A 23,917-nucleotide genomic window follows, 5' to 3' on the forward strand; every position below is an offset into this window, starting at 1 on the left:
TCACACCTTATCACCAACCCCCCTCCCCCATTTTACAGCTGGGAAACTGAGGCTCCAAGTGGTGAAGGATTAGCTCATCACAGGTAGTAGAACCGGGATTCAGACCCAGGGTGTCCGACCCCTCAGCCCCTGATCTTTGCCCCCATGTGCCCTCTTCTGGGAACGGAATAGCCCGACAATCGCCCACCCTGAGAACTCTTGGCCACCCCAGCTGGGAAGCTCACTCCCTACCCCAGGCTCCTTGTCTCTCCCTAGGGTCCCTCGGCCTTGCCCACCTCCCACTAGAAGTTGGCTCAGCTCTCGTGGGGCCCAACCACCCAGCTGGCCCCACCCTTACCTGCCCTCCGCAGGGGCTCTGAGGTAGGGCTAGAGGCTGCAGGAGGCAGGCGCTCCTCCACAGAAGCCTGAGCCCTCGGGCAAGTGGCCAGGCCAGAAGAAACATTACGTTGCCTAGCAACAGGTGCCTAGCAACAGTGTCCCCACGCCTTGGAAGCCCTTCTGAAGCCAGGGCCCACTGAGGGGATGACCTGGCCAAGAGGGGAGGCCAGGAGCTGCCCAGGCAAGGTACTGCCTCTCTGGCTCCAGCCCCGATTGTGGTGTCCCTCACCAGAGCCGGGCAGAATTGCTGTCTGAGTGACATGAAATAAAAGATAATCCTGAACAATCACTCCAATTTATTGAGTACCCACTTCATCAGACACTTTACATCTTTTATCTCCAGTGTTCTGAATAGCTCTTCCAGGTAGCTATTATTATCCCTCTTTTCACACAGGGAAAAGGAGGGTTAGACAAGCAAAGTGACTTGGCTGGCCGGAGATCTCACAATCAGAAAATAGCAAAGTTGAGATTCAAATGTGGGTGGGTCCGGATTCCACTCTTAAGCCTCTGGGTAAATTAATGTTGACTATGTTCTGCTAGAGCCAAATCTGTACCAAGCTCTTTTACACACATTACCTCGCATAATCCCCCAAACCACCCTGTGAACTGGCTACTATTATTCTAGGTCCAATAAACCACAGCAGTGAAGAGTGTGGTTCAAACCTGATCTGTCGCCCCCATTTCCTCATCTTCATCGACGGTTGTCACTGGACCTGTCTCCTAGGGCTGTTGGAAGATTTGATGAAAGAGTGGATTCAGCACCTGGCAGGTGGTTGATGCTCGGTTTTTAAAAGCTCTTCTTAGCTTTATTTTGCAATGGGAAAGGTGAGGCCCAGGCCTCACAGCTGGCGGAAGAAGAGTCTGGATTAAACTGGCGTGAGCCAGATCCACAGGCCATGCTCCTTTTGTGAGGGCTCATTTGCCTCACATCGGCTCTAAGGCTTGTGAATGTCTAACAGTTGGATCTCTGGGGACTGAGCGGTTGTGTGTGTGTGTGTGGGGGGGGCGAGTGTCCTGATTTGCAGCATTTGTCGATTTCTATGGTGTAAACACGCCCTGCTTTCACGGCTGCTTTCTACCAACACAATGTTACTGAAAAGGGAATTGGGTAGACAAGGTCAGCAGCCCACCACGATTATAGTACTTCCACCATAGGGATTCAGTAGTTGGAAGTAACCCCAAGAGCATAAATGACAGGAAAATATGGGAATGTAATGAGGAGGTGATGACTTTGAAGTATTTATTAGCTTCTTTTTAAATATAATTTAGTAATATGTAAGTTTATATCATTGAAGTGTTAACAGCGGCTGCGTTCAACAATTAGCTGGCAGATTTCTTGGAAGTTTCACCGTCAGCTCTCAGGAGCCAGTGCGCCCCCTGCTCTTCGGGGAGAATGAGGTGTGAATGAAGGGGAGGCCGAGGGAAAGGGGGCTGCCCTCGCCCAGGAGACGCCCTTGCCACACTCACCTGGAGGTGACCGGCCTGCTCGTGAGGGAGCTTGTGTCTGCCCCTGACCCCCACAGAGAGGCCCTGGACTCAGAGGTGACCAGGACCCAGCAGAGGTGTGGCAGGCACCCACCCTCCGGAGGAACGAATCTGTTCGGGGGTCAGAAGCTGCAGGGACAGAATTGAAGAGACACAGCCCGGCCCTCCAGCCAAGAGCTCCAAGTGTAATGACGGAGGTTCCCATGAGCTCCACTCAAGACACACAAGATAGGGAAGAATGGGTGGGGCTCACCCAAGGCGGAGGGAGAGAGAGGCCCTCCTTGAAGTGTCTGCATCGCAGGGAAGGGTTACAAGCAAGGACTCAGACTCGGAAGCCAAATGGCACGGCCCTGGCTCTGACACTTAATAAGTAAAAGACTTGGTGCATGTTACATGCGCCTCGGTTTCCCCCTTCTGGAAAGTGGGGGTGATAATGGTACCTACCAGTGGGGCTGTAGCTGGCACACTGAGCTGGCACACTGAGGTGGTAAGTGCCATCTAAGAATTAGGGAAAGGTCTTGGCAAAGGATTGGGCTCAAGGGTTAACAACAGGAATTCCACATGGCCCTGCCCTCAGGGAGCCCACAGTCTACAGGGGTCTCAGTCACTGCCAATGTGATGTAGCCAGCGAGAGCTCAATTCAGGACCCTGAGAGTACTGAGATCAGAACTCGCTTCTGCCACTCCCTGGCTGTGCAACTCCCGGCTTCCGGGATTCACCTCCAACCCCTATGTTGCAGGGCTGCTGGTGGATTTGAAATACACTTTGCACCGTGTCTAGCAGGCAGTAGGCCTGCACCAGGCGAAGACGAGGGAGGGCACTCCACGTGGAAGGCCCGGTGAGAACAAAGGTGAGACTACTTGGTCTCTTGCGGCTGGAGCAGTGGGTGAAGGGGAGGGGCTAGCTCAGCTGGCGGAGGCAGCTTCGAGGGAGGCTGTGGCCAGGCTTTCCTTTTCGCAGTTGATGAGGGGCAAACGGGGCTGTGAAAGGCTTGAAACTGTCCCATAACGTTGTGACGGGAGCTCTTGCGTTGCTGGGGACCCCTGGGTCGGAGCCCACGAGAGACGGGGAGGAATTCTGGGAGGCGGCGGTGAGCCTCCTGGTGGCCTGTGGTTTTTTGCTGTGTGGCGACACCCAGCGGCCATCACTCAGAACTGCAGGTGATAGACTGGTGCTGCCCTCATAAAGCTGGGGGGCTCCTGGAGGGAAGCGAGGAGAAGGCGCAGCTACTAGATCGCCCGGCCACCGGCCACCAGGTTCTCCAGAACAGCCTGGGCAAGGAGTGTTCGGGAGGCCAAGGGCCCGGAGCTCACAAGAAGCAGGAGCCTAGGGGCTGCTCACCTGGTGCTGGACCCAGTGCTGACGCCATCGCTGTGTGACTTTTGGACCTCTCACCTCTGGGCCTCAGTTTCTCTAACTCCCCATTCCCCCCTCCCCCCAGCCCTTGGCACCCACAGGTGACTTTCTATCTCTATGAATTTAACTGCTCTAGGCACCTCATATAAGAGGAATCGTACAATATTTGTCCTTTTGTGTCTGGTTTATTTCACTTAGCATAATGTCCTTAAGGTTCATCCATACTGTAGCAGGTGTTGGAATCTCCTTCTGTTTTAAAACTGAATAGTAGTCCCTCATATGTATATAGCACACGCTGTTTATCCTCTCATCTGTAGATGGACACTTGAGTTGTGTCTATCTTTTGGTTATTGTGAGTAATGCTGCTCACATGGGTATATAAGTATCTTGTTGGGTCCCTGCTTTCCATTTCTGAGGGGTGCACCACCAGAAGTGGAACTGCCAGAACTTACTACACTCATACTTCTGAAGTCTGTGTGCTGGAGGCTGGGGAAGGCACAAAGGGTAATGTTCCCTGGCTTCAGGTGGGCCCCGAGGCAAGGGGGTTGCTCAGGGAGGAGAATGGAATCAGGTGTTGCCCCCAGGAAAGGCCTGGTCTGAGTCCATTTAGATGAAAGAGGAAGAGGCAGGGATGCCAATGTCTTGGGTGAGCCGAGGTCACATCTCTACTCCTTTCTGAGCCGCTTCTGGAACTTGAGTTTGAGGTCTGCCTCTGGCACAAATAGTGCTGTGTGACTTTCCTTAATTAACCACACTCTCTGGTCCTGCTGCCTGTGAAAGAAGGAACTAGGCCAGAACTGGAGGTTTGGCTTGTTTGTTTTTAGTTTGAGATGTGTTGTTTATTTGGCCTCAAGGTCTTGGAACTCTTTCTTCAAACAGATATTAAAATGATGACTGGCTCTATGTCTCCCTCACCCCCCTCATCTGTGAGACAGCAGGACCCCAGCCCACCCTCTTTCCAGGTCCCTCCCCTTGTTACAGGAGAGTGTGGAGGGGAGTCTGCCTCACCCTAGCCCACACTCAGCCTCACCCTCTGGGGCCGGCTGGGCCAGCACTGGCAGTGTCTCCAGCCCAGACCCTGAGGTGTGTCTAAGGAGGGCACAGAGTTTGAGGAACAGAGCTCATCGAACCCTACATTCTGCCCACAGGAACACTGTTTCTGAACCCAGATTCTTCTAAGTCCACCTGACAATCCTCATCCAGGCCAGGTGCCCCCACTCTGTGATCCAGGATGGAGCAACTTGAAACTGGAACGTGGCCTCAAGGGGGTCATGATAGGAAGGGCTGGTTGGAGCAACGCCAAGCCCATGGGCCCCTCTTGTCCGTGGCATGGGGGTAGCGGGGTGGCCTGGATTCGCACAGCCACCTCTTGGTTCAGCCCTGGGTGGTGGCGCTGCCCCACTGAAGGGCTCAGCGGTTCTGAGGCTGAGGTGACTGGTTTGGGAGAAGTGGATCCGGAGGCTCCTGGGTCTGAACGGCGTGGTGTTAGGATAGGAGCCCTGGCTTTGGGGCCTCACCGACCTGCGTTTAGATCCTGGCTCCATCTAGGACAGTGTCCCAGGCCTCGCTTTCCTCCCTGTGACAGCAGGATGCCACCTGCTCCCTGGGCTGTTGTGAGAATGAAATGAGAACTGTAAGATAGGGGCTCAGTGTGACACCTGCACAGTGGGACTGGTGAGTGATTATTAGGGGGGTAAACGTTGGGTCCAGGGAGCAGGTCAGCAGCCGGGCCAGGATGACTTCAGTGTTCACTATCGATTTTGCCCATTTGCAGCATCTCTGCACTGTGACTCGGGCCTCTAGGACGGCTGCTGCCTTAATGAGGCAGGAGAGGTGCCCGGGACTGGGGTCCTAAAACCCTCACCTTTGAAACGTGCCCTGGAGGCTCTGCTCACTGATCTGTTGCCACCAGGAACTGAAATAGCCCGAGTCTAACAGCCTAAGTCCAATCCCTCTCCGTCTCTGTCTTTCCTAAAAGGAAACGATTTCCTTGCTGGTTTGAGCGCTCTCTCCCCGCACCTCCCACCAAGCTAGCATAACTTCCTGTAGTTCATTTCCACTCCCATCTGTAGGTGTTTCCTGGAAGAACTCTTGATGGCTGTTCTGTTTCTGCCTGTTCTGTTCTTTTACTGTCTCCTCTGGGTGAACTGGTTGATCTCGCACAAGGTTTAAAAATTCATGACTCCCGGGGAAGATGGAATGAGATGGAGCAGAAAATAAGAACACAATCTCAGTTTTCCAGTGGGATAGAGATATTCTCATCAGTGAACAGCAAGAAACCGAGGACAGGGGTCAAGGGGGTGGCTTCTGGATGCACAGAGATCTGGGTTTGACTCTCCAGCCCTGTTTTTCTGGGATCTGTGCTCTGGGACTCAACTCCTCTAAGCCTGTTTCCTTACCTATATGATGAAGTCACGGTAGAACTCACACAGGCTGAGGTCTCCGGAAAGATAATATTTAAGTGCTTAGCACATAGCCTGGCATAGAGAAGGCACTCAATAAGTGCTTATGATTATTTTACATTTCCCAGCCTCCCTTGCAGTTAGATAAGGACCATGTGGCCAGTTCTGGCCAATGTGCTGCAGGCGGAATTGAGGAATGCCGCTCTCAGTCTGAGGCAGTTATCAGTGGCCGTGAGTTTTCTACTCTCTGTGGGTGGAGACAGGAATGTCAGGATGGAAGAACCAACAGATGGAGGCAGCCTGGATCACTGAGTCACCTCCTGGAGGTCAGCTGCCCCAGAGAGCGGGCTTTCCCTCGGCAAACGGGGATGTGATAGAGAGAGAAACCTTGCAGCTTCAAGCCCCGGAGGTCTGGGATTTTGTTTGCTACTGCAGCATAAGCAAAGAACTGAAGATCTGAGGACTTTTGGGAAATAAGTTCAGATGTGATTCTGTGTATTAGTCAGGGTTCTCCAGGGCAACAGAGCCAATAGGATGTACAGGTGTTCCTAAGTGTGTATATATAGTGGAATATTATTCAGCCATAAAAAAGAAGGAAGTCCTGCCATTTGCAAGAACATGCGTGGACATTGAGGGCATGATGCTAAGCAAGATAAGGCAGACGGAGAAAGGCAAATACTGTATGGTCTCACTTATATGCAATCTAAGAAAAACAAACCCAAGAATTCCCTGGCGGTCCAGTGGTTAGGACTCCAAGTTGTCACTGCCAAGGGCCCGGGTTCAATCCCTGGTCAGGGAACTAGGATCCCACATGTCACACAGCGCAGCCAAAAAAAAAAAAAAAAAAAAAAGAAAGAAAGAAAAGAAAAGAAAAACTCATAGAAAGAGAGTGTAAATTGGTGGTTGCCAGAGGCAGGGCGTGGGGGCTGGGGGTGGGGAGGAAGTGAGTGAAGATGGTCCAAGGGCACAAACTTCCAGTTATAAGATGAGTAACAGGGCTTCCCTGGTGGCGCAGTGGTTGAGAATCCGCCTGCCAATGCAGGGGACACGGGTTCGAGCCCTGGTCTGGGAAGATCCCACATGCTGCGGAGCAACTAAGCCCGTGTGCCACAACTACCGAGCCTGCGCTCTAGAGCCCGCGAGCCACAGCTACTGAACCCATGTGCCACAACTACTGAAGCCCGTGTGCCTAGAGCCCGTGCTCTGCAAAAAAAGAAGCCACCGCAATGAGAAGCCTGGGCAACGCAACGAAGAGTAGCCTCTGCTTGCTGCAACTAGAGGAAGCCCACGCACATCAGCGAAGACCCAACGCAGCCAAAAAATAAATAAGATTTAAAAAATAAAAAAAATTTAAAAACAAGATGCCTAGCGTCTGGGGATCTAATGTACAGCGTGATGACTACAGTTAACAGTGCTGTCTTGTGCACTTGAAAGTGGCTAAGAAAGTAGATCTTAAAAGTTCTTGCCACGTACACACAAAAGGCAACTGTAAGATGATGGATGTATTAATTAACCTTATCGTGGTACTCATTTTACAATATATGCATATATCAAATCATGATTTTGTACACTTTATTTTTATTTATTTTTAGAATTAATTAAAAAAATTTTTTTTCTTTTTGGCGGCGTTGGGTCTTTGTTGCTCTGCGCGGGCTTTCTCTGGTTGCAGCAAGCGGGAGCTACTCTTTGTTGTGGTGTGCGGGCCTCTCATTCCAGTGGGCTTTTCTTGTTGCGGAGCATGCGCTTTAGGCGCGCAGGCTTCAGTAGCTGTGGCACACGGGCTCAGTAGTTGTGGCTCGCGGGCTCTAGAGCGCAGGCTCGGTAGTTGTGGTGCATGGGCTTAGTTGCTTCGCGGCATGTGGGATCTTCCTGGGCCAGGGCTCGAACCCACGTCCCCTGTACTGGCAGGCGGATTCTTAACCACTGCGCCACCAGGGAAGCCCCGTGATGTTGTACACTTTAAACTTACACATGTTCTATGTCAATTATATCTCAGTAAGGCTAGAAAAACAATAAAATTAAAAAATTAAAATCTAACAAAAAAAAGCCAGCGACTATTTAAGACTTGACACTTCTATGGGCAGGAAGCGGGCTGAGAAATCTGTACAACCCTCAAAGAGGGCAGAGCCCACAACCCCTGCATCAGAGGCAATAAGGGAGGATAATGGGAAAGGAAGAGTCTCCAACGATTGTAAGCCAAGCGCCCCAGAAAGCCGGTGAAGGGAGTTCCTTGTAGGAGAGCAGCCACGGGGTCTCCCCTGCCCTGGAGGAGGGACTTGCACGGTGTCTGCCCAGCAGGCTTCCAGACCATGGCTACTGGTGCCTCCCATTCTCCCCTCACCAACGGCATCTTTACTGTGCTTATCCTGCCCCTGCTCTGTGTTTGTATACTGAGCATGTGAGGAGAGGAGATAACTTGTCTCTTAAATTCATACGTCTCAGGGGCTTCCCTGGTGGCGCAGTGGTTGAGAGTCCGCCTGCCGATGCAGGGGATGCGGGTTTGTGCCCCGGTCTGGGAAGATCCCACATGCCGCGGAGTGGCTGGGCCCGTGAGCCATGGCCACTGAGCCTGCACGTCCGGAGCCTGTGCTCCGCAACGGGGAGAGGCCACGACAGTGAGAGGCCCGCATACCGCAAAAAATAAATAAATAAATTCATACGTCTCTGGATCAAGAGGGGCCACATCTAGACCCATAAAGAGACCTCAGGGCATCCAAGGGACCCTGGGCTGGAGGCAGGGGCTGGGTTTTTCTTCTTGGAAAGGGGGTATTCCTGTGTGTTGTGTGTAGGAAAAAGAGTGAATCAAATGCAGTATTTGGAGATCAGAAGGGCACACCGGGATAGAGACTTCTAGGGCTCAGCCAGGTCTGATTCTCTTCTCTTCCCAGATCCCTGGGAGAACGACCCTTTCCAGGCTCCTTGCAGACAGCAGGGCCACGTGACGAGCTCCGGCCCACGGGCTGTGAGAAGTGACATGTGTCGCTTCCGGATTGAGAGGATGGGAGTCCTCGCCACTCTCTCGACCTCTTCGGTGGCAGCTGTGGAGACCACACTCTGAGATGGCAGAGCCTGGATGGCTGGGTCACCACGTGAAGGAGCTGTGCTGAAGAGATGCCCAGTTCACGTTGGACTTGGCACAAGTGAGGAGTAAACCTTGCTTTGTTAAGCCAGTGAGATTTGAGGGGTTTATTTCCTATCATAGTCTAGCCTAACCTGACCAGTACACCTTTCTATTAGAAAGATGCTAGAGCATGCATAGGAGGGAGAGGAAATGCCTGGAGAGTGTGGTAAGTTTAGGACATTAAGGGAACCTCATAAAATACTCAAACATTCTCCATTAACTTGCTGGGTCTCCTGAACAAGCTCCATTGGCCACACACTTGAATAGTCTGGCATCCAGTAGAGACAGCTCCACAAAGAGCCTCCACCTTCATTTATCCGATCAATTAGTCACTCGGTGAGCATTTAATGAGCACCAATGATGTGCCAGGCATTGTGCTAAAAAAGGAGATAGAATGGAGTGTAATATATGGTCCCTTCCTCCAGGGAATTTGTAGCAGGCGAGGGTTCACATAAACAATAAGAAATCTCTCCATGCCCTCCAGAGGCCGTGGAGGGTAGCAGTGTGAGCACGGGTATTGGAGGTTGACCTGGCTGGGTTCTCATCCCAGTTGATTCCATGTAATTCCATGTAACGTGCTTGCTTAGAACACTGCCTGCCTGGCGGGTGGCAAATGCTACAGACACACACACACACACACACACACACACACACATGCGCGTGCGTGCTCGCACACACACTCATGCACTTGCCCCAGGCCTGGCTGACTCCAAAGCCTGCCAACTAACCCACCCTAACGTATAATTTTTTTTCTTTTGGCCATGCCACATGGCTTGTGGGATCTTAGCTCCCCAACCAGGAACTGAACCTGGGCCACAGCAGTGAAAGCACTGAGTCCTAGCTACTGGACCGCCAGGGAATTCCCAAGCATTATAATTTTAAAACATTATTGTATTATATTATTTCAGAAAGAAGCCCAAAGGTTTTAGCATGGCATAGAAAATCTGCCATCCTCCCTTCCAAGCCTCATTTCTTTTCTTTTTTTTTTTTTTTTTTTTTGCATTACGCGGGCCTCTCACTGTTGTGGCCTCTCCCGTTGCGGAGCACAGGCTCCGGACGCGCAGGCTCAGCGGCCATGGCTCACAGGCCCAGCTGCTCCGCGGCACGTGGGATCTTCCCGGACCGGGGCACAAACCCGTGTCCCCTGCATCGGCAGGTGGACTCTCAACCACTGCGCCACCAGGGAAGCCCCTGACAGTCACTTTTAAACCAGTCATATACCTTCCTATGACCCGGCGATTCTATTTCTAGATGTCCACCAAGAGAAATAAGAACATGTGTTCACAGGACTTGTTTGCAGTGTCTTCATTCATGATAGCCCAATACTGGAGACAGCTCAGGTGTCCATCCATAGGCGAATGGATGGACTAACTGTGGCTGAGTCAGACAACGGAATACGCCTGCTCAGTATTAAACACAGACAAATACTGATGTGTGCGATGACATGGATGAACCTCAGAAACACTGAGCTGAATGAAAGCAGGCACATGCAAGAGTCCACACTGTATGATTCCATCTATATGAAATTCTACAACAGACAGAACTAATCTATGGCAGAGAAAAAATCAGAGATACGGTTGCTTGGCCTGTGGGGAGGCGTGCTGTGAGGACCGACTGGGATGGAGCACGAGGGAAGTTTCTGGGGTGATGGGAATTTCTGTATCTTGACAGGAGGTTGATGCAAGCATTTGTCAAAACTCAGCAAATGTAGAGTTAAGATTTGTGCATTTCACTGTATGTACATTTTACAGCAAAAGAGAAAAAAACTTTAAATACAAAATATCAAAGTCGAGTTAATGATACGCATTCTGAAGTATTTAGGGGAAGTGTTCTGATGTCTGTAATTTTCTTTGAAATGCATCCAAAAGTAGATGGATGAATGGGTGGAAAGATGGACAGATATGCAGCGAATCAAGTAGAGTGAAAAGTGAATGGTTTTCTAAGTGCTGGATATATGGGTGCTTACCGTAAAACTCGTTCAACATTGCTGTATGTTTGAAATATTTTATAATTTAGAAAAATTCAATAACATTTTACGTACTTATTTTTATAGTTACCTTTTTAATTTTGGCAAGTGACACTACTGATATGACTTTTTCCATTTACAGTAATGATGTAAAGTTTCCTTTTAAAATTAATTTGTCTAGGGAATTCCCTGGTGGTCCAGTGGTTAGGACTTAGCGATTTCACAGCCAGGGCCCAGGTTCAATCGCTAGTCGGGGAACTAAGATCTCGCAAGCTGCGTGGCGTGACCAAAAGAAAAAAAAAAAAAGGGTTAAGAAAGATGAAATAAAATTAATTTGTTTAAATAAAAAGGGGCTCAACTTAAGAAAGATAGCAAGTGAATATTAGTATAGATGGTGCATGGATACGGCAGAGCTCACGATGGCAATGAGTGAACAGGGTAAGTCTGGGACAAGTGGGGTGCCGGGAAGTACACAAGTTCTGGGGCAACCTTGATTTACACCCTGTTTTGCTGCTTGCCAGCCGTGTGGCCGACGGCAAGCCTCTCTGAGTTTCAGTTTCCTCGTGTAGAAATGGGATAATGTGATCTCCTCTGAAAAGAGGCTTGTTGTGAGACGACCCAGGGAAAGCCTGGCTTGGGAGGCCACAGTAGAGGATGGACCCCAGCAGCCCTGGCTCCAGGGCCCTCTGGTGCATCTATTTCCTGAAGCATGCTTGGCTTTGAGAGTTCGCTTCTTTTAGCATCTCAGGTCCTCCAGACGCCTGGGCAGAGAACCAAGAACTCTCTCCACTTTCCACAGTGAGAAAGACAGATCTTATTCTTTAAAACCCTTCTCCCCAGTCCGAGGGCATCTAGCCACCTGGAAAGAAGGGGACCAATCCTTCAAGCACACCGAACCACTGGAACTAGGGAAGGGGGAAGAAAATCTCAGGACAGCAGGAGACCCAAGAGGCCTCTGACCCCTGCAGACCCACAGTTGTTGCTGTTGGGAAGGTTTGCTTTGAGCTCTGCAATCAGATTGACACATCAATTTTTTTTTTTTTTTACTCATTTCTTAAATAATTGGGAATGCCTTCTACATGCCAAGTGATGTGCCAGGTACTACGGATCTCAGGTGAACAAAAATAGATCTAGTCCTGTCCTCATGGAACTTGAAGTCCGATGGGGAGACAGGCATTGATCAGAGAGTGATGGATTTAAAATTGAGATGTTAGGGAGGTCTTCTCTGAGGAAGTGGCACCTGAGCAGAGATCTGAAAGAGGATAGGAGTGAAGAAGGAAAGGGAGGAAAGAGCTCTCTGGGCAGAGGGAACCGTGCAAAGGCCCTGTGGTGGGAGAGGTCGTGGAGAGGATGAGAGGCTGAAGGAGCCTAGGAGGAGCTGGAGCACAGAAACTGAGAGTGGGACCAAGATGACGTTTAAGATGTGGGCATCCCTTGGGCTTCCCTGGTGGCGCAGTGGTTGAGGGTCCGCCTGCGGATGCAGGGGACGCGGGTTTGTGCCCCAGTCAGGGAGGATCCCACATGCCGCGGGGCGGCTGGGCCCGTGAGCCATGGCCGCTGAGCCTGCGCGTCCGGAGCCTGTGCTCCGCAACGGGAGAGGCCACAACAGTGAGAGGCCCGCGTACCGAAAAAAAAAAAAAAAAGTATTATAGTGAAAAGTTCACCTGCCCAGGGGACAGGATACTCACTCATGCTGGTCAGTCGGTGATTTTTGTTTTTTCTCTATAAGCAAATCTACACTGGAAGACCAATTACCATCTGTTACCAGTTACCAACAGCTATAATACTGTTGGTGACTGTATACAGCTATAATGCTGCATAACAAATCACCCCCAAACTTGGTGGTTTAAAATAAGAATTTATTTAGCTTAAGGGTCTTTGCGTTTGCAATTTGCACTGGGCTTGGCTGGGTAATTCTTCTGGTCTTGACTAGTCTCACTTACCTACCAGCTGACTTTGGCTAAGGGGAAAGGGATGACTTGGACACATGACTCTCATCCTCCGGAAAGCTAAGCTGGGCAGGCTTTCAGGTGGTGGCAGAAGAGGTACAAGAGCTCCAGCAAGCCCAGTTGTGCCAGTGCTTTTCAAGGCCCTGCTTACTTCATGATAACCTACATCCTGTTGGTCAAGCAAGGCCCTGGCTGAACCCAGGGTCAGAGGGGAGGGCCCTGCAAAATCACAGCAAAGGGAGTTGCTACAAGGGCTAAGAGTCTGCCAGACCCTCATAAAATTGATCGGTGAGAGTGAATTCAGAACAAGGGAAGCTATTTCTAGGATATTAAAAGTAGGTGTCTCAGAGCTCCACGGCCTGGTGTGGAGGTGCGCCTGTCACATAAGGCTGGATGTCCCACGGCCTGTGCCCAGTTGAGTAGTGCCTGAGACACACGGACCAATCCTCACTTCTCTTCTGTTCGCTTACCCCTCCTTCAAAGGTCCTCCAGAGCACGGGCTGTATCTCATTCACCTCCGTCTCCTGGGCCTGGCACTAGGCCTAGCACATGGTGCTAGGGCTGACAACCTCTGCTTGTGAATCAGTGAAATTATAGGGACTTCCCTGGCAGTCCGGTGGTTAAAAGTCCGTGCTTCCACTGCAGGGGACATGGGTTCGATCCCTGGTCAGGGAACTAAGATCCCGCACGCTTTATAGCGTGGCCAAAAAAAAAAAATCCTTCTCTGATCCCCAGCATCTAGTGAAGACCATTATAGCGTAACTTTCTAACTAGATTTCTGAGCATCACTCTTCCTGTTTGGACCAAGCCCACTGCTGTTTCTATTTGCGCAGGAAACACAGCATCTAGTATAACATCTACTAAAACCTTCTCACTCTGCATGACTCTGCTTAGGGGTGGGAGCAAAGAGAGACGGGGAGCAGGGGAGAGCCTGTGCTCTTAGGGGCAACCAGCAGTGGCTTGTCAGCAAAAGTGCTGGAGCCAGTGGGTGCAATAGAGGTTGGACAGCTCAGCTGGGGGCCCTGGAATGGGGTCCACATAGTCTTTCCGACCAGCCACATCCAGGTCTGAGACAGCCTGTGGCTTGGAAGGAAAAGACGGATAGTGACAGCAAGACCCAGAAAGCTTCCATCCTCATCTCTGCTGCTCAAGGTAAGGATGAAAGCCTTGAAGCAGGGCAGAGATCGAGCCCTGCCCCTGGCCCCCCGAAAATCCAAAGGCAGTCTCTCTGAACTCCAGACCGTCACTTGGAGAGCTAGGTTGCACCTGTCCTGCTTGGAGGGCTCAGGTGTTGAGGCTGGAACTGCTGAGGCTGTGATATCATCTCTACAAGAGTCAGGGCCCGAGGGGGAGGGGGGAGCCTATAGGGAACCGAGAGGGGGTCTCCGCGAAGGACTCTGCACAGCAGTCCTCCATGGACCAAGGCAAGATGCAGGTGAGGAGTCAGGAGCAGAAGAGTAACGACGACAGTTCCGTGTTTCGAGGTAGCAGACGGGGCCTCGGTGCACAGGCCCTGGAGGCCCACTGCCTGGCTTCCAATTCCAGCTCCCACGCTTCCCGCCTGCGGCTTCTGGCAAGCAGCTTCATCTCACCGGGCCTCACTTTCCTCACCTGGCCGAGGGAATGATAGTTGTGCCTGTCTCATATCCCTGTTGTGAGGCCTGAGTGACGTCATTCGAGGAACGCTCTTAGCGGTGCTGGGCGTGCCTTCGGCCAACACCACCACTAGCCGTGATTACGAGTGTCGTTCAGGTGCCAGACGCTGTGCTGAGCACTTCACACAGGTGACTTATCTAGTCCTTACACCCACACGTGAGGTGGTTCTTTGACTTTCCTTTCTACAGATGAAGGACACAGAAGCGTGGAGGGGTTAAGCAACGTGACCAACCCAACTGACCAATGGGAGAGCCAGGACTCTACCTTAGGCCTGACCCCCAAGCAGCTGCCCTGAACTGCTCTGCTCTAGTTCTCCAACACGTGTCCCAGGGCATCACCAAATGTGAACATTTCACCACATACTAACTGAAATCCACTGCGAAACACAATGTACATCTTAACATCATAACTTGCTTTTTTAACTCTACATGTGATGTGTAGTTACGTAAAATGCGTTCACATTGTCCTTTTAAAGAGAACGTTCTCCTCCTTGGCGGGAATATCTGGATTCAGGCGAGACCTGGGACCTAGCAAAAGACTACCTCAGGTTACGAGGAGGTAGATTTCTCCTCTGCACGTCTTCTCCTTGGACGCCTGATGGTATCTTGGATGGCTTCAACTTTTCCACCATCTGCCCTGAAATGTCCGACTGCTGACAGACATTTGTTTCTAAAAGGCACTTGCCTCAGGTCACCTGACTAGGGAAGAGCCTAACGCTGGTCCTCAATGCCAGAGGGTTCACTGGGAAACCGAACAAGGTGGCTTAACTGGGAGCTGATCAGCACCCTCAGCTTGTCAGCTGCAGGATGGCAAGTCCTCCATCCTCAGATACGACGGGCTGTACCAATAAGACGCTGTCAGCGCAGGTCTCCCAGCCCTGCTTGCCATTTAAGGCTGCGTGAACTTCCCCATCATGGAAACTTCCTGTCTAGCCACGATAGCAGATGGATGGAAAGATAAAAGTAAGACTCTCTACTCCCCCAGTGGAATCTTTCCCTGGGGATGTTTAAAAATATGAACAAGGTTTGGGTCAGTGCCACCCTCACTGAGCTGAAGAGACAGAGCAGATGACCTCCAGACGACGGCCAACACCAGCCAGAGGTGCCTCTGCGATGACCCCGACAGATATGCCCCATCTAAGGCTCAGGGTCGGGCAAAAGGGATTTGGCTTATGGATTCTGAAGACTTAAAATGATTAAGAGAGGAAATGATGGGGAGAGGACAGCCTTTACTACCCCAGTTTGACGTCTGAAGTGGGAGCTTGTGCGACAGGTCTCGTGAGACCACTTCAGATGGGACAGGGCAGGGCCAGACGCCTGGGTGCCCCACAGAGGCTCTGAATGAGGTCAGTGAGCAGTGATGTGTCACAGGGAGAGGAATAAGTCCAGCTTTGTTCATCACAGATCTTGAGGGGCTGCTGGCCCTTGCAATATGTTTATTAATTTTTTAAAAATGTCCTGTGGCTGGCCTAGTTTTACTTAATGCCTAATAAAGGGAAAAACTGTTTACATAGCACCCCTGGTCTGACACTGAGCAGCTGAAGTTAAGCAAGAGCCTTCACTTTCAGAGATGACACAAGACAGCAGCCTGGGAAGAAAACATCTCCTTTAGAAGCATGCCATTCCCAGGTCAAAGTGGCAGCAGCTGAACGTTATGTTAAAAAAGACAAAATCAGGGTTAGGAGAGATCAAACCCCAGGGGATAAAGCCCAGGCCGCATACTTGGCTGCTGGGATTTGTTGCACAAGAGTCCAGGATAGATGCGTAAGTCACTGCCCAACGCATGTGCACTTCTGACAGTCCAGACATCTCTCTACATAAACTCTGTTTAACATTCTCCACACAGTACATCAAGTGAGGCCCGAGAGATTGGCCAGAGCCTGTGCTGAGCTCCCAGGGCGATCGATGTCTGCTTCTGCCCGCCATTTCTCACTCCCATTCCTTGCTTAGGTGACAGTGCTACAGATTTTTCCATCGAAGTCCTTGACACCAGGGTCTGTTTTCTCTCCAGTCTTTACTGGCTGGTAAGACATCCCATGGTTCCTTAACAGGTCTGGCTTTTCTACCTGCAGGACTCTGCCTTGCATGAAGCTCCGGTGACCTCGCTGACATGGCAGGCCATTTGTGTTAGGAGACAGCTCCTAAATCTCAGGCTGAGGCCATGACCTAACGCTGACACCTAATATCTACCGAGCGCTTACTGCGTGCTGGGGACCACGGAAGAGCTCCGTGTGCTTTATCTCTTCACGTCTGATCTTCACAAATAGTTAGACAGGGAGCATGATCATCCCCATTTTATAGATGAGGAAATCGAGGCTCAAGCCAATTCATTTATCCAGACAGTAAGCAGCAGAGTCAGGATCTGACTTGTAACCAGTTCCTACCCTCACTTTACGAGAGCTACTGTGGGTGACCAAGTGCTTACTTTGGGAGGCACCTGGCAGCTTCCTGTTCCCTATGTCAGTGGTCCCCAACCTTTATGGCACCAGGGACCAGTTTCATGGAAGACAATTTTTCCACAGATGGTGGTGGTGGGGGGCATGGTTCAGGCGGTAGTGCGAGCGATGGGCAGCGGCAGGTGAAGCTTTGCTCACTCGCCCGCCGCTCACCTGCTGCTGTGCGGTCCAGTCCCTAACAGGCCGTGGACCAGTACCAGTCCATGGCCCAGGGGTTGGGGACCCCTGCCCTATGTGACACACAAGTCATGGCTCAGAACCGTCAAGTTTCTTTGCTATAACTTCTCAAAGCATAGACTTCTACACAGTTTCCACCAGTAAGGTAGCATGTTCTGGCAGAAAGTTCATGAGCTTCGGAGACAGACTGAACTAAGCAAGATTCCGGCTTTCTGACTGAGTAGTGACTTAATCTTGGACAAATCACTCTCCCTGAGCCCACTTTCTCATCTACAAAATAGGTGTGACACCACTTGTCTGCAGGAGAGCTGTGAAGCTCTACTGAGATTGTGTAAGTAAATAAAGGCTGGTTCTCTCCTCTTCTCTCCTCAGCCAGGGACACTGAGGGGCAGGCAGGACCATGAGGACGCTCCGTGGGGACCCCGAAGCTCAATGATGCTGGAAACGTGCGCTTCCTGCCTGCGCACAGCTCTTGTGCTCACCAACCGCCTGCCTAGCGATTCAGGCCTGCCTTCCTCCAATCGCACCTTTGATGGTCCTAGCCCAGTCTGGGTGATGGCCGTTCTGATTGGATTACAGCTCCTAGGGGAAAATTCCTCCAGTGAGACTACCCTCCTGGCAATGTCGAAATCTTCTAGTCCTAGAGCTAAACACTTTCAGATAATTCATCCTAACATATTATTTCTTATGCATTGTTTGTCAACTAAAACGATCGTGGAGACTGTAGAAATACAGAAAATGTTTGCTATAGCGCTGCACGAAGCTAAAACCTACGATTGTGACCTTGTAAAGCTCTATAAACGTATGCCTGGGGATTACATGAGGAGAGACAAAATTAAAATAATTGTGTGAGGGCTGGGGAGTTGTGATTTTCCTTTTTAAAATACCCTTTAATATTCAATTATCGTTCAATTTACAAAGTGAGCATTTTAGAGAAGATTTGATGAGGACGCTGCCTCTTAAGGAGCGTGCCCACACCATTCCTGCCCACTGCCCTCATTCTGCCTGCTGGGCCTCTGAAGGATTCTGCTCAGGGGGCTTGGATCAGCTTCCCTTGGCAGAAAGAACCATCCAAGGTTGGAAGGGGGAATTTCACTGGAACAAAGCCCTGGGTCACCTGGGGAGCTTTCCACACAGCACGAAGAGCTGGCTGCCCCTCTGCACTGAGCTCACTTCTGGCTGAAGCAACGAGCTGGCACAATCGCTTCCCCTACAGTGCCCTCCTGTGGAGCCAGAGAAAAGTCGGGCCCGAACACCGGTAACTTAGACAAACCGCTTTGAGGCTTGGAACGGAAACACAAGGTCTTAGAATGAGATACACTGAACATTTACATGCCCTCAGGAGAGAGGCGGGTCCATCACTGGAGGCAGGACCAATGGTCTGGGTGGGCTGAGCGTCTAAGGAGAAGCAGGACATCGAGGCCAATACCCATCATAAGCAGTGAGCGTCCGCAACCGAGGCCGGGCAGGCAGTGGCGCTCAGCTCAATGTGGTTGTTCAAAGAGGTATTCGAGATCTGGGGCCCGCAGTCGCTGCTCTCTGTTTTTGTTCTTAGCAAAGTCTCTCAGCAGGGCCATGACTTCGTTTTCAAATATTTCTGGGGCTGGCTTTGCCTCTGCAAGAGAAGGATGGGCAAAAAGAATTACGTTGGTCAGTCCGTTGCCAGGTATAAGGATCTTGAAACTTGAAACTCTGGCCTTGGCCAAAACCCACAGTGGATACACAGAGCAGCTCCATTCTTCCTCTGAATGTACACGGCAGCCTGTACCGCGGGTTGGCAACCTCTAGCAGCCAGTATTTGTAAAGAGCTTTACTGGGACAGCTGCTCTCACTTGTTTACATACTGTCCGTGGCTGCTTCTGTGTTACGATGGCAGAGCTGAGTAGTTGCCACAGAGACCATAAGACTGCAAGACGATGACGTTTACTACCTGGTCTTCCATGGGCAATTCTGCTGACCCCTGGCCTGTCCAATCTTGGCTGTACTGTTTTGCTCTGCATTTGGTACTTCAGTTGTTTTCCGAGTACTGTGTTTTCCCTTCTAGCCTATATATTTCCTGAGGCAAAAATCACTGGATGTAAGTGACAACGACTGATAACTCTAGTAAACTTAAGTATGAAAGAATTTACTGGAAAGCTAATAGAGGCTCCCCAAATTAACATGAACCTGGAGAACCAGATTTGCACGGAGAGGCAACAAAGGCACCGAGAGTGGAGAGATGAGAATGCCAGCCTCAGGCCAGCGGGAGAGAGTCTGGCAGGATGCTGCTCACCTCTGGATCTTTCTTTCCAACGGTGAGATGCTCACTTAAGGTTCAAATTACAAGCAAAGCCTCCCACTAGGAAACCTTAGGTAATATGCTTTGGAATTACCCTCCTAGCAAGACTAAGTACAATGCCAGGAGAGGGAATTCCCCCAAAGCTTGATTTTCCCTCACTTGGCACAGAGCCTGGCACCTGTTTTTTTGTGTGTGACGACCAGAATAAGATCAAGGTTTAGGCACCCCCCAGGATGCTGAAAGTTGGAACGAACATTATACTCATCCCAACAAGAGAAAGTCAGATCAAGTAGAACCATCACAGCTTCCTGAAGTCATCAGAGAGCTGAGGTCACAGGGCGCCCAAGAGAGTAAGATCTAAGTGAAGAGAGACCCCTCAAAGGAGAAGATGGATATGAACACGTGCTCACCTGAGAGAGGGTGCAGGAAGACGAGGCCCTGGGCACATACAAGCAGGTAAGAAGGATTTAGCTAAAATTGTTCATCAGCTGCTGAAAGCCAAGTAGGCTGGTACGAGAGGCACAAAAATCTCCGGGAGCCACAGACACAAGGAGAACTTGCCCCAATGTGCAGGTTCTTCTCAACAATCCCCACTAAGTATGCGCATGACAAAGACTGTGTCCAGAGCAGGAAGCTGGAGAAAGCCTCCCTCAGTGATACAGGCCAGGAGGAGGGGAGCGGCCAATACCGCCCGCCCACCCACAAAAGCATAATGCCCAGCCTGGCCCTTCCTTCTCCGAAGAACAAAAGCCTCAAGGGGCTGGGAGTGGATCAGCGAATCCTGTCTCCTACAGGGCACATGTGAGGACACATTTGGGCTGGTGGAAGGGTAAAAGAAAAAAAATCCTCTACCCTGATGGGACCAGCAGGATCACTGAGAAAGCTCACCCCCAAGACCCATGGCCACAGGGACCAATGGACCAGGATAATAGAGAATACCCTCCCTTCCCCAAAGCAACAAGCACCAAGTGGAAATCAATAGGTATCTACAGCTGGGAGAGGGCAAGAGCAGCATGGAGAGAGATTTCCTTGAAGCACAGAAATACAGGAGGATGCACATGGTAACAATAGAGGCTGGTGGTGAACTGAAGGGAACCAAAGCAATCACAAAATCCAAAGTAAGCTTAACTCCTAACTAGACTGACTCGATTCCCATTCCGACTGCCCCACGGAAGGATCATGCCCATTTCTAAGCATAAAGACCATTTCCCTCAGTTTTTACTGTCTCACTCATGATGTCTAACATTTAATCAAATGTGTCTAATACACACACAAAAGAAAAGTGAAAAACAACACACTGTGAAAGGACAAAGCAATCAACAGAAACAGACTCAGGGATGACGTGGATGTTAGAACTATTAGACAGGGGATTTAAATAAAGCAACTATGACTATTATGTTAAAGGTGCTAGTGGAAAAAGTAGGGAAAATGCATGAACTGATAAGGAGCTCCAGCAGAGGTGGAAACTGTGAAAGTCAAATGGAAATGTTAAAAATAAAAATAGAAATATAGTAGCCCATAAGCAGAATGGACTCATCATAATATTTAATGGTCAAGGAAAGAATTAGTGAAGTGGAAGAAAGGCCAATAAATATTATCCAGTACAAATTACTCAAACTAACACATGAAAAGAAAAATAAGAGTAAAAGACACAAAACACAGAATCCAAAAGCTGTGGGACAATATCAGTGTAAACCAAGTGTAACTGGAATCCCAGAAGGAAAAGAGGAAGAAAATGAGGCAGAAGAAACATATGAAGAGATAATGGATGAAAAATTTCCAACAATAACATAAGGTAGGAAACACATATCCAAAGCCAGCTCAATTCCTAACCAGACTGACTCGATCCTACGTACTAACAGCCTCACAAAAGAAGAGTGCCCATGTAAAGTGCTGAAAGAAATAATTGTGGGGACTTCCCTGGTGGCACAGTGGTTAAGACTCCGAGCTCCCAATGCAGGGGGCTTGGGTTCAATCCCTGGTCAGGGAACTAGATCCCACATGCATGCCACAACTAAGAGTTCACAAGCCGCAACAAAGGAGCTGGTGAGCCGCAACTAAGGAGCCCACCTGCCACAAGTGAGACCCAGCACAGCCAAGTAAATAAGATAAATAATTTTTTTAAATAAAAGAAATAATTGCGAACCCGTAATTCTATATCCACTGAAAATACCTTTTGAAAACGACAAACAAAAGCTGAGAGAATTCATAATAGCCAACCTACACTACAAGAAATATTAAATGAAGTTCTTCAAGCAGAAGGAATATGATACCAGAGAAACATGGATCTACATAAAGAAATGAAGATCTCCAGAGATGATTAAAATGAAGGTAAATATAATGTACCTTATACATAATATGTGTTATATGTTACATACATATTTATATATAATGTGTTATAATTTACATATTTATAAAATACAATGTATTTTCTCCCTTATTTTAAATTGCTCTAAAGATAACTGTCTAAAGTAAAACAACAGAAACGTAGTGTAGACGTACAACGTAAGAGTAAAAAGTGTGACAACAAAAGCACAAAACATGGGAGAGAGAAATTGCAGTGTACCACTGAAAGTTCTTACATTATACATGAGGCAGTATACTATTCTTTGTTTTTTTTTAGTATACTATTCTTGAAGGTAGACTATGATTAATTAAAGATGTATACTGTAAATCCTAGGGCAATCACTAAAACAAATTATAGAGAGATATAAATGATAAACCAATAGCGGAGGGGCTTCCCTGGTGGTCCAGTGGTTAAGATTCCACGCTCCCAATGCAGGGGGCACGGGTTTGATCCCCCCACAAGCCACACAGTGCGGCCAAAAAAAAAAAAAGAGCCATCTAAAGTCTCCCTCAGTGCCTTCGTGGCCTGAGGTTTTTCATGTACTCAACTCCAGAATGTTCCCTATTTGCTACTTTGGCTCTTCAGATCAGCAAGTCACTATCAGTTACGTATCTAATCGTGCTTAGCTTATATTGACCTCTGGAGACATCACACATTCTGCCTTTATTTCTGTATGTTGAACTGTTTCCAACATGTGTTAACAGACATTATATAATGATAAAGGACTCAATTCATCAAGAAAATCGAACAATCCTAAATATGTCTTCACATAATCACAGAGCTACAAAATATATGAAGCAAAAACTGTGAGAACTGAAAGGAGTAATAGACAAATCCACAATTATAGTTGGGGATTTCAACACTCCTTATTAATTGATAGAGAGTACAGACAAAATCAACCAGAATATACAAGACATGAAGAACGGGATCAGCCAACTTGACCTTGTTGACATTTACAGAAAACTTCATCAACAAGTGCAGAACAACATGTTGTGTTCAAATAAATGCACATGGAACATTTATTAAGATATACACATTTCAGGCTTCCCAGGTGGCACAGTGGCTGAGAATCCACCTGCCAATGCAGGGGACACGGGTTCGAGCCCTGGTCCGGGAAGATCCCACATGCTGTGGAGCAACTAAGCCCGTGCGTCACAACTACTGAGCCTGCGTTCTAGAGCCTGCGAGCCACAACTACTGGAGCCCACGTGCCACAACTACTGAAGCCCGCGCGCCTAGACCCTGTGCTCTGCAACAAGAGAAGCCACGGCCATGAGAAGCCCGCGCACCGCATTGAAGAGTAGCCCCCGCTCGCCACAACTAGAGAAAGCCTGTGCATAGCAACGAGGACCCAACACAGCCAAAGATAAATAAATATATTAAAAAAAAAAAGATATACACATTTCAGGCCATAAAACAAATTTCAAGGAATTTAAAAGAACTGAAATTATATAGCATACATTCTGTGGCAACAACGGAATCAATAACAGAAAAATACCTGGAAAATCTGGAAATATTTGAAAATGAAACATACTTTTAAATAACTCACAGGTCAAAGAGGAAGTCACAAGGGAAATTAGAAACTATTTTGAATTGAATGAAAATGAAAACACAACACACCCAAATTTGTATCATAAGGCTAAAGCAGTGCTTGGAAATTTATAGCATCAAATGCTGGTAGTGAAACGGAAAACAAAAAACCCAATTAAAAAAAAAGGCAGGAGGAAGATTTAGGGACACAACACCAAAGAGGTATGAATGGCAAATGACTTGAAAAGACCCTTGGGACTTCCCTGTTGGTCCAGTGGGTAAGACTCCACGCTCCCAGTGCAAGGGGCCCAGGTTTGATCCCTGGTCAGGGAACTAGATCCCACATGCCACAACTAAAAGATTCCGCGTGCCGCATCGAAGATCCGGCATGCAGCAACTAAGACCTGGTATAGCCGAATAAACAAATAAATATTAAAAGAAAAGAGAAGACCCCCAATATCCTTAGTCATTAGGGTTGTGCCAACTAAAACTACAGCGACACATTACTACACACGTCTTAGAATGGCTAAAAACAAAAACAAATTAAACCCTGACAATACCAAGTGTTGGTAAAGATGTGGAACATCTCCTTCTCCCCTCTCCGTCCTGGGCAATCACTGGTCTGTTTTCTGCTATGTAGTTTTGCCTTCTCCAGAATACGATATAAATGGAAATCATACAGTGTAGAGTCTTTGAGTCTGGCCTCTTTTAACTTGGCATAGGAGTTGACAAACAATGGCATACTGCCCATTTCTGTATGGCCTGTGAGCTAAGAATGATTTTTTTTTTTTTTTTTTTTTTGGGGGCCGGGCCCCTC

At 49.1% G+C, this 23,917-nt stretch overlaps 1 protein-coding gene across 2 annotated transcripts in view; it reads right to left on the reverse strand.

Annotated features, from left to right (window-relative positions):
* Nucleotides 1-17,814: 17,814 nt before the first annotated feature.
* Nucleotides 17,815-23,917, reverse strand: part of SDHAF2 (succinate dehydrogenase complex assembly factor 2) — a 14,030-nt gene continuing 7,927 nt past the window's right edge. For both annotated transcript variants that reach the window (XM_024748563.1, XM_024748562.1), the window contains exon 4: nucleotides 17,815-18,560. In XM_024748563.1, the coding sequence (XP_024604331.1) occupies nucleotides 18,430-18,560 (131 nt within the window). In that variant the 3' untranslated portion in view covers nucleotides 17,815-18,429. The remainder of the gene's footprint in view (nucleotides 18,561-23,917) is intronic.

The sequence above is a fragment of the Neophocaena asiaeorientalis genome, unplaced genomic scaffold (genome assembly GCF_003031525.2).
Source record: "Neophocaena asiaeorientalis asiaeorientalis breed wild unplaced genomic scaffold, Neophocaena_asiaeorientalis_V1.1 scaffold43, whole genome shotgun sequence".
NCBI classification, from domain to species: Eukaryota; Metazoa; Chordata; class Mammalia; order Artiodactyla; family Phocoenidae; genus Neophocaena; species Neophocaena asiaeorientalis.